Below are 11,979 nucleotides of genomic sequence, written 5' to 3'. Positions count from 1 at the left end.
CTTTCCAGCAACTACTAGTATCTAATACATACTGTACATATATAGTTGTGTCAACTTCGCCAGCTGTCAAGCTAACTTGTGATATATTCTGATATCGCTGCTGAAGCTTGACTTGCGATACAAATACCCCATCTTAACAGGTTTGGAGTAATTAAGACTATCCTGAATCTGACATAATATTCTCTTATTTCTGACTTCACTTGCTGACCGTCTGACTTCTATTAGCGCACGTAATTAACGTATATAAGTTCTAACAGTGACACTGCAGTTCTGTATAGGACACACTCTGTTCCAACACCAAGCCTATCTGAAAATTACAAGATGTAATTAAGGATCATACTTAGATCTCCACAGCGTTTGTTTGGTCCATTCGTATAATTAAATTTTAGCTCTCTTAATGAAAAACCAAAATACATACATACATACATACATACATACATACATACATACATACATGCATGCATGCATAGATGGATGCAGGCAGACAGACAGACATACATAAATATGTAAATAGATAATATAATACATAAGTCACATACAAACACTGCTGCATAAATGAATAAATAGATGAATCGTGGCAATAGTAACCCGTTTACACATAAATTCGGTCGGTCGGTCGAACGATGGAGAAAGAGAGTGAACTAGACAACTAGAGAAGATGCTTTAAGTTGTAATATATACATCAATTTACCTAGGTATTTTACAGCTGTTAAATCTTCATTCAAGAGAAATTGAAGTAATTTGTACATGTTTGGTTTCTGCAAGATTAAAACAATTAGTTTCAGATAATTAGGGGTTTCAAATATATCATTTATACCTTGATACATGTACGAAAGTTTCCACGCAATTGTTGAACTCCAGTCAAAATGAAATGTCTTGAAGTCTTTTGTTAAAATGCGATATAAAGGAAGATATATGGACAGAATTAGGGAAATGCCAGGCTTTCCCAAATGCCAAGATCAATAGCATAGTATTCTCATTAGAAATCCAGTTTTATTGTTGTTTCTTTCGCAATCGGTAAAGACAAATTGTGCGTGTGTGTGATTTGGATTTTTAACGTAGCTTTAACCATCTTTCAGTCATATAGCTACGATGTCTGCAGTGTGGCAGTTTATAGTGATGACTAGCACTGGGGCATCATGCCGCATACATGTAGCATGATGCCCCACCCAGTCCTATTATCCTGACACCAGACCGACCAATCCTAACACTAACCTCTTTATCCTGAGCGCCATGCGAGGCAGCTGTTAGTACAATTTTTGTAAGTCTTTGATATGACTCGGCTGGGGATAGAACCCACGACCTCCTGCATCCGAGGCGCACGCTCTAACCACTATGCCACCGGAGCGGTCTAAAGACTATTTGATATAATTTTCGAAAAATTATATAATGGGAATAGGCGTATACTCTATAATAGAATACATTACCTGCCTGTTCCTATCGTCTTACATACATTGCAATATCTGCCTGAAAGTTAAGCATTTCGAGTACATTAAAAAAGTAATGTTGTGGTTTGTAAACTCCGGAAGTCGAGTTAGTACCATTTTTATCTCGTAATGTGGAGTTAGTTGCTTGTACTTACGACTTAGTAACTCGCTATTATGAGTTATATCATTATAAAGTATCTCCTACTATCTCATAATGACAGCCTATTATTTCATAAGGACAGTCTAGAATCTTGTAATGACAGTCTATTAGTTCACAAAGACAGTCTAGTATCTTGTAATGGCAGACTATTATCTCACAATGACAATCTAGTATCTCGTAATGACAGCCTATCATCTCACAATGACAGTCTAGTATCTCATAATGACAGCCTATTATCTTAAAATGACAGTGTAGTATCTCCTAATGACAGTCTAGTAACTTATAATGACAGCCTTATATCTTATAATGATAGTCTGTTATCTTATAATGACAGTGTAGTATCTCATAAAGACAGTCTAGTATCTCAAAATGATATACGAACTCAACCATGTGTTACAGTATATGCAAGAACTCAAGCAAACGTGTTACATTATATGTACGAACTCAAACAAGTGTATTAGTAATTTTCAAAGATCGGTTTTAGAATCACCTTCTGGCTAAAATTACCTTTTCTTAGCAAATAACAAATCTTGTTGTTTATACAGAATAAACTCCAGGAAAAGAAAGTTACTCACCTCCAATAATGAAAATATTTGTCTACTATACGTAAATTTCGTGACATGGCTAGTGCCAGCATTAAAATTCATGATGTCTTCGAGTGGCAGCGACTAAAATCCATTCTTTGAGTTAAATTAAAAGAAGTAACAGTGTGTGGTTAACTATAAATTATTAGAGAAAATCTTGAATAACGCCTTCCAAATTCTAGAGAGAAAAAAATATAGAAGAATGCCACAGAACCTAATAACAATTTAACGGTTAAAGTCACCTACATATTAAAAAAGATTAAATTAACATAACAAAAAAGATATTATAGTGGATCAATGAGTCGCAAACGGGCAACATACTTTTAAAACTTCCTCCTAATGTACCAGCATTTATTGGTAAGGAATTCACAATGCGTTACATTTGATTGGTCTCCCCTTACTAAAGATACTTATCCAAATAACAGAGCCATTTATCATTATAATCAGTAATTTTTAAATCCGATATTGACAAAATATCCGTCAATATATATATATATATATATATATATATATATATATATATATATATATATATATATAAATCAGATACTGTTCTCGAATACTCATTGAATGGCTATGCTATCAACCAATTGCTATTCACCCTTTTGAATAATGAAATTTGAGCATAGTGGGTATAACGAAAAGGTATAAATACCCACGGTCAGGGATGAGTGCGATGTATTTACTATTCAATGGCAATGATATGCAATGTTGTCTGCGAACAGGACAGTAACAATAATTCATATCAGAAAGAAATATTAAGTGGAAAAAAATAACTGTATCTCTGTTTTCGCCATATAGATTAGTAAATATCTTTTTATCCAGGAACACGTGGATCAGGATTCGATTGCGTATCAACATTGCTGATATACACAGGAATAAAAGTCCACCAGTAAATGCAAGTAAAACAGACTGTAAAATGATGGTAAGTGTTATATATATATATATATATATATATATATATATATATATATATATATATATATATATATATATATATATATATATATATATATATATATATATATATATATATATTTATGGAGGTGGTATTTCGGTGATAATAGTATGTTTTCAAACTTCTAAATGATGATAGTGTGCATATACATCGTGCATGACTTGAATTCTTTATGTAGGTGTGTGTAGATAAAGTACTGAAGCAAATACGTTATCCTTAAGTAAAAGAAACCAAAGAAAAAAAGAATATGCGTTAAATCTCCTTTTACAATTAAGTTTAACTATATTATCAGCCAGATCAATCAACTAGATTACCAGCCAGATTAATCAATTACATTATCAGCTAGATCAATCACTTACATTATCAGCCAGATCAATAAATTACATTATCAGCTTGATCAATCAGTTACATTATCAGCCAGATCAATCGCTTACATTATCAGCCAGATCAATCACTTACATTATCAGCCAGATCAATAACTTACATTACCAGCCAGATCAGTCACTTAAATTAGAGTTTAAACAATCAACTGCAGTCAGATGAACACACACTTATAACAGTCAAATCAATGACTTATATTACATTCTAGTGATATTAATGTCAGTTCAGTGGCTTATAATACACTAAAATCAGTTATTTATATTACAGTCAAATAAATCAATGACTTATTTACCAGTTAGTTCAATCCCATATAGAACAGTCAGATAAATAATGTGTATTATAATCAGGTCAATCACGTATTTTACGGTCAAATCAATGATATATACTACAGTCGAATCAATCACTTATATTACAGTCAAATCAATTTCTTATATTACACTCAAATTAATGATATTATATTACAGTCAAATCAATCACTTACATTACAGTCGAACCAATTACTTACATTACAGTCGAATCAATTATTTACATTACAGTCGAATCAATTAATTATATCACAGTCGAATCAATTACTTACATTACAGTCGAAGCAATTACTTATATTACAGTCGAATCAATTACTTATATTACAGTCGACTCAATTACTTATATATATCAGAAGCAATGGAATTTATGGTTGTATGTATATATAAATAGCAATGGAATTTATGAATGTAGGTATATATAACTAGCAATGGAATTATTGGCTCTAGGTATATATTAGTAGCAATGGAATTTATGGTTCTATGCATTTATCAAATAATGACTATTGATATCTTTGTTTATTAATGAAGTTAGAGTTTCAGAATTTGTTTTTTTTTATGATTGTAACTATTCAGATAAAATATGTGGGAAAAGCAGTTTTGTTATACTAATTAATAACCATCCATCAAATGCTTCTGTTTCAGCTCCATCAGAATGAAATGATGGTTGTTACATTCGTGACCATGACCCTAATTGTTGATCTGTTCCTACCTGTTACTTGTGGCTGCCCAATAAATAACAGTACAGCGAACTTTAGTTCTATTCTGAAAAATACCTCAGAGATCTCGGAAAGCGACTTTACGTTCTGCAATCGCAGCTATGGTTCCATAACTACACTCATCTTGTCTTACAACAACATAAAAACTATTGCCGCTGATGCATTTAAGGAGTTCTTCAATCTGGAGAAATTAGACTTGTCACATAATCTGCTTGAAGTGGTTGACAATAACACATTTCATACCTTGAGGAAGCTAAAGACACTGGATTTATCATACAACAGTCTGACCAACATTACGAGAGGAACACTGGACAATAAAGTTTATCTCGTCAGTCTTAACGTTTCACACAACAAAATCAATTATGTTGATTCAAACATATTTAGTGTGGATCATATCAACATACGGGAAGCAAATTTTGATTGGAACGAAATATCCATATTTGAACCATGGCCATATAGTTTACCACGTGATATTGATGAAGAAAGAAATGTGTATATCAGGCACAATAATATTTCCAGATTCACTAATTCCATGAGTTGGACATATAATTTGAATCCTCCCTTTAAGATTTTTGTGCACCTTGATTATAATCAACTTAAAACGATTAGCGTTGATGATATTCGACTGTATAACCAAAACTTAACTGATAGAGAGAGTTTTACCGAATTTCTGACGTACGGTCTCAATGTGTCCAACAACCCTTATGTATGTGACGGCAGGCTTTATTCATGGGCATTCCTTTTGAGAAACTCCTTCCTTAAATGGAACCGGGTGGAATCGTATCGCTACCGATGTAGTCTCCCTAAAGAACTAGATGGAGAAGATTGGCTGCATGACGTACCATACAGCAGCCTTGTCACCAATCTGACGGAAGCCGACGGTTGTCCATCGCGTTGCTTCTGCCAAACACGTCCATACCTGAACTATACCTTTGTTGACTGCGGGGGACTTGGATTGATCAGATTTCCTCCAATCCTTCCCTCTACCAAGTACCCTAAGTTGGTTCTAAATCTGAGTTATAATGCCATCCGTCAACTTGAGGAAACAGATTATTCAAACAATATTGTCCAAATGTCTCTAGTCAACAACAAGATACAAACACTTAACGAATCTGTATTGGGGTTATTTGACAATAATATTTACTTAGATCTTCAAAACAATCAGATAACAACAATTCCCAAGAGCATTCTCAGGTTTGAGTACAAAAACGTGAGTTTGGGTGGTAACCCTCTGAGATGTCATTGTGAGATGACGTGGATGATTGACTGGATAAAGAAAGTAGTTGTTGGAACGAATCAGGATCTCTCTTGCACAGCGGACGACACTAGTGTGCACAAGATCGTAGAGGTAACGTCAAGCATTCTAAAGTGTACCCATGAGGATTGGATCATTATTGGCGTTGTACTTGGCATTGTTCTTCTTATAATTGTTATAGTAGGCCTATTCGTCAAAAAGTGTCCATATGAGACCAAAGTAATGCTATTCAAGATCTTCAAGATCCATCCCAGGGACAAATACAAGGTGGATGAACAAGTGGGAAACATTCACGATATCTACATCGTCTTCGACGAGAAAACATTCGACGTTTTAAAATGGGTTCGAGACACTTTCCTTGTGAAACTGAGACGGATTAAACCGCAATATGAGATATTTAATCCGCATCAGCATGTACAAACTGGCGACAATCTACTTGAAGAGCTAGCCAAAAATCTCGAAAAATCCAGGCGTGTGGTAATTATCCTTTCAGAAGAAATTGTACAGAATGAAAACAGAGAGTTTGAATGTAATTTTACCGAAGGTGAAACGTGTGAGAAGAACCTGGAAGGAAAAGTAATATATATTAAATTTAACTCCAAAGCTGGTAAATTACTTCTGGAAGAACCTTGGAAAACCCGAGTCAGTACGAAGAAGGTTTTATCTCCTGACGATCGTTTATTCTGGTCAAAGTTACGCTACGAATTACCTCGCATCAAGAATGGTGCAAGCAGAGTGCATAGTTGCCGGGAAATTAGAATAGGAACTACAGTGACTACTGGCACACGCATACAAAACGCAGCATATAATGCTGCATCAACGACGCCTGTTTTCGATTATATCGCCTAATGCAAAAAAACTGTTTCTGGCAGGATGTCAAAATAAATATAGACCAAGATCTAAAGAGAAGTTTAAATTTGGCCTACTTCTCGCTCACCCCCTTATCTCCAGTTCTTTCTTCGTATTTTTAAGTAATTTAGTTTCATTGGTTCAGCTGTCCCATATGGACCAATAAAAGATTACGGACTTACACCATCAGCAAAAATGGTTTTATTGTGTACAGTGTTACAAATATTTGCTGGTTTTGAAAATTATATTTTTCATTGTTACCACTGTTCTTCGCCACCCTCCAGAATTAATGTTTATTCTTATAGACATTCACATATTGCAGGGGTTATGATCATGATCATCCATCGAATTAAATGTTGTATCTGAATTCGTAATGTCACTTTATACATAAAGATATTTAACGGAACGAAATATTTCCTGTATTTAAATAAATAAGAATACTAATTATACAGTGTGCCTGACCACGTCAACCTATATACATGAATATTTATTATACGGGATGCTTAACCACGTCAACCTATAGACAGGAATTTTCATTATACGGTGTACTTAACCAAGTCAACCTATAGAGAGGAATATTCATTGCACTGTGTGCTTAACCACGTAAACCTATGGAAACAACTGGCAAATGCAACAAGAAACCAGCGATGTAAAGCAACCAGGACAGCTCCAGAGCTCTCCTTCCCACTAATAACAGCCAACTATTACACTGTAAGGGACCTTTATGGACCCACAGATTGAGGCCAAACTATCAGGGTTCCTTGAACCCATAAAAGCCTGGGGGAGGTGGCACCATTCCGTTCCCCAGGAACAACTAGCAGGCTGCGGTGCAGTCAGAAAAAAGTGGCACATGCACAATTATGCGCACGCTACTATAATTAAACTCAACAACAACCTATAGACAGGAACATTCATTATACGGTGTGCTAAACCACGTCAACCTTAGACACTAATATTTGTTATGCCGTGTACTTAACCATGTCAGTGTTGGACACTAATATTCATTATACGGTTTGCTTAACCAGGTCAACGTATAGACGCCAATATATTCATTATACGGTATGCTTCACAGTTTAAATACAGTATTTGGAGTCGTACAGATTTAAAAACGTTTCAATACAAAGTAACGTTTTAATTATTAAACAATGTTGTTGTTGTTGTTGTTGTTGGGTTTTAACGCCATTTTTCAGCACACGATAGGCTATACATGGTGGTCAGTTTTTTGTTTTTGATTTAAATCGAAATTACATTTATCAACTGATATTAGTATTTAGTGTTAAGTATGCGTTTTGTCTGTTACAGGCTTCTCAAACCGAAACTGAAATAAGGTCATTTTCGCGCAGAATCATAGTGGACTACTCATGAAATCATTTAAGAACACTCTGTATTTTTTAATTACTGCCAGTGAAAAGTGGCGGTGGTTTATGATGGAAGAATCAAATTTATAAGAACTTTTCTATGCAAACTGCCATCAATATCAACAGTGCAGCACTTTTCCTATGTCTGACATGCATCTGGTACGTCAAGTCACGTATTCTCGGAGTAAATAAAGTATGACTGCGGGATAAGAACAACAAATCATTCGCATTGATATGGTATGTTAATTGATTCCAGTTTTGTAGATTGTTGTATTAGCTAATCAACATGGCATTCATCCTTTTAAACCATTATCTTGCTATATATCTGCACTACCTTGGCGGCCAAATCACGGTGCACGCTAATGGTGTCTTGAATATGATGAAGTATGGGTTGCAAATAATTAACAATGACACTTTCATAGACTGTACGAATTGTTTCAATTCCACAACACTGGTCCAATCACACAACCAAACCAGCCTGATTAAAAATTACCCTTTCAGTGATAACTGGAAACATGAGCAAATTAGACCTTTCCTATAGTAACATCACATAGTTACCGACCTGTATATTTCAGAGTCTGCGAAAATTACAATACCTCTCCATGGGCTGGAATTCCTTGATATACCTGTCTGACTGTCTTCTAATGATATACCTGTCTGATGGTCTTCTAATGATATACCTGTCTGACTGTCTTCTAATGATATACCTGTCTGACGGTCTTCTAATGATATACCTATCTGATGGTCTTCTAATGATATACCTGTCTGATGGTCTTCTAATGATATACCTGTCTGACTGTCTTCTAATGATATACCTGTCTGACTGTCTTCTAATGATATACATGTATGACGGTCTTCTAATGATATACCTGTCTGACTGTCTTCTAATGATATACCTGTCTGACTGTCTTCTAATGATATACATGTATGACGGTCTTCTAATGATATACCTGTCTGACTGTCTTCTAATGATAAACCTGTCTGACTGTCTTCTAATGATATACCTGTCTGACTGTCTTCTAATGATATACCTGTCTGACTGTCTTCTAATGATATACCTATCTGATGGTCTTCTAATGATAAACCTGTCTGACTGTCTTCTAATGATATACCTGTCTGACTGTCTTCTAATGATATACCTGTCTGACTGTCTTCTAATGATATACCTGTCTGACTGTCTTCTAATGATATACCTATCTGATGGTCTTCTAATGATAAACCTGTCTGACTGTCTTCTAATGATATACCTATCTGATGGTCTTCTAATGATATACCTGTCTGACTGTCTTCTAATGATATACATGTATGACGGTCTTCTAATGATAAACCTGTCTGACTGTCTTCTAATGATATACCTATCTGATGGTCTTCTAATGATAAACCTGTCTGACTGTCTTCTAATGATATACCTATCTGATGGTCTTCTAATGATATACCTGTCTGACTGTCTTCTAATGATATACCTATCTGATGGTCTTCTAATGATATACCTATCTGATGGTCTTCTAATGATAAACCTGTCTGACGGTCTTCTAATGATATACCTATCTGATGGTCTTCTAATGATATACATGTCTGACTGTCTTCTAATGATATACCTATCTGATGGTCTTCTAATGATATACCTATCTGATGGTCTTCTAATGATAAACCTGTCTGACGGTCTTCTAATGATATACCTATCTGATGGTCTTCTAATGATAAACCTGTCTGACGGTCTTCTAATGATATACCTCTTTGACGGTCTTCTATTGATATGCCTGTCTGACGGTCTTCTAATGATATACCTATCTGATGGTCTTCTAATGATAAACCTGTCTGACGGTCTTCTAATGATATACCTATCTGATGGTCTTCTAATGATAAACCTGTCTGACGATCTTCTAATGATATACCTCTTTGACGGTCTTCTATTGATATACCTGTTTGACGGTCTTCTATTGATATACATATCTGATGGTCTTCTGATGATATACCTGTCTGACTGTCTTTTATTGATATACCTGTTTGACGGTCTTCTATTGATATACATATCTGATGGTCTTCTGATAATATACCTGTTTGACGGTCTTCTATTGATATGCCTGTCTGACTGTCTTCTAATGATATACCTATCTGATGGTCTTCTAATGATATACCTATCTGATGGTCTTCTAATGATAAACCTGTCTGACGGTCTTCTAATGATATACCTCTTTGACGGTCTTCTATTGATATGCCTGTCTGACGGTCTTCTAATGATATACCTGTATGACGGTCTTCTATTGATATACCTGTTTGACGGTCTTCTATTGATATATATATATGATGGTCTTCTAATGATATACCTGTTTGACGGTCTTCTGTTGATATGCCTGTCTGACGGTCTTCTATTGATATACATATCTGATGGTCTTCTATTGATATACCTGTTTGACGGTCTTCTATTGATATGCCTGTCTGACGGTCTTCTAATGATATACCTATCTGACTGTCTTCTAATGATATACCTGTCTGACTGTCTTCTAATGATATGCCTGTCTGACGGTCTTCTATTGATATACCTATCTGATGGTCTTCTATTGATATACCTGTTTGACGGTCTTCTATTGATATGCCTGTCTGACGGTCTTCAAATGATATACATATCTGACTGTCTTCTAATGATATACCTGTATGAGGGTCTTCTATTGATATGCCTGTCTGACGGTCTTCTAATGATATACCTGTCTGACTGTCTTCTAATGATATACCTGTATGACGGTCTTCTATTGATATACCTGTTTGACGGTCTTCTATTGATATACATATCTGATGGTCTTCTAATGATATACCTGTCTGACTGTCTTCTATTGATATACCTGTTTGACGGTCTTCTATTGATATACATATCTGATGGTCTTCTAATGATATACCTGTTTGACGGTCTTCTATTGATATGCCTGTCTGACTGTCTTCTAATGATATACCTATCTAATGGTCTTCTAATGACAAACCTGTCTGACGGTCTTCTAATGACAAACCTCTCTGACGGTCTTCTAATGATAAACCTGTCTGACGGTCTTCTAATGATATACCTGTCTGACGGTCTTGTACTGAATTTGCATAATCTGATGGAAGTATACTTCTCTTACAACATTATGAAGGATATTGGATTTTATGCGTTAAATGCAGAACATGAACAATCGTAATATACAAAAGGAATCAATACAGACTGCAGAATTTGGAGCCATGGACATGGAATTTACCGCAAGAAAGCAGCAGACATTAAATGACTTTTATACGTATGTTTTAATCCTTTTCACAATTCTTGACATATAAATTGAAATTCTTCAACAATCCCTATAATTCTGATGGTGACATGTACTACATGGCCGAGGACATAAAAGATACGTTTTTTTTGCAATGGCCTAAATGGAACAATATTGTTGGAGATGCAATCAACCGGATTATTTGTACGGGCGTGATTGGATGCATGACGTAGATCTGGATAAAATTCCGATAAACTACACCCAAGCTGACGGTTGCGTAACCGGTTGTTTTTGTTTTTACCAATGTCAGCCCAGTAAGGGAGCACTGCACGTTGACTGTAGACGGGCAGGCTTATACACCTTTCCAGAAATCAAACGTGCCTATGATCCAGCTGTATCTAGATTATAATGACATTAAACGTTTGGAAACCTAGCCCTATATTGAAATAGTTACCACAGTCTCTCTCAAAAACAACAAATTGCACACACTGGATGAAGGGTTAATGGACAACGTCATAATTCTGTAACACCTGATACTTTCATACAACCAGCTATAACAAGTTTCGAAAGTGAAACAAAAAATGAAGTTCCAAAATATCGATCTAGACCGGAATCCGCTCGAGTGCATCAATCAACCTCTTAAATGTAATGATGTTGACGTCTCACAAAGGGAGATATTCAAAGTCGTTATGGAAATGTCGGGCTGCTCCAAAGACGTTCAGATTCAAGTAAGAAATACTAGGAAGCGTTGCTGTA

At 35.4% G+C, this 11,979-nt stretch overlaps 1 protein-coding gene across 1 annotated transcript; it reads left to right on the top strand.

Moving 5' to 3' along the window:
• The first annotated feature begins 2,856 nt into the window (after nucleotides 1-2,856).
• On the top strand, nucleotides 2,857-7,044 carry LOC149792106 (protein toll-like). Its single transcript, XM_089969333.1, has 2 exons — nucleotides 2,857-3,096; nucleotides 4,458-7,044. The coding sequence occupies exons 1-2, from the start codon at nucleotides 3,091-3,093 to the stop codon at nucleotides 6,633-6,635; spliced, it is 2,184 nt and encodes a 727-aa protein (XP_089825459.1). The 5' UTR covers nucleotides 2,857-3,090; the 3' UTR covers nucleotides 6,636-7,044.
• Nucleotides 7,045-11,979: the final 4,935 nt, after the last annotated feature.

Source organism: Sinohyriopsis cumingii, chromosome 9 (assembly GCF_028554795.1).
Source record: "Sinohyriopsis cumingii isolate HCF-2022 chromosome 9, ASM2855479v2, whole genome shotgun sequence".
NCBI lineage: Eukaryota > Metazoa > Mollusca > Bivalvia > Unionida > Unionidae > Sinohyriopsis > Sinohyriopsis cumingii.
Note: the sequence above shows the minus strand (reverse complement) of the source record. Positions and strands in the feature narration are given on the sequence as shown.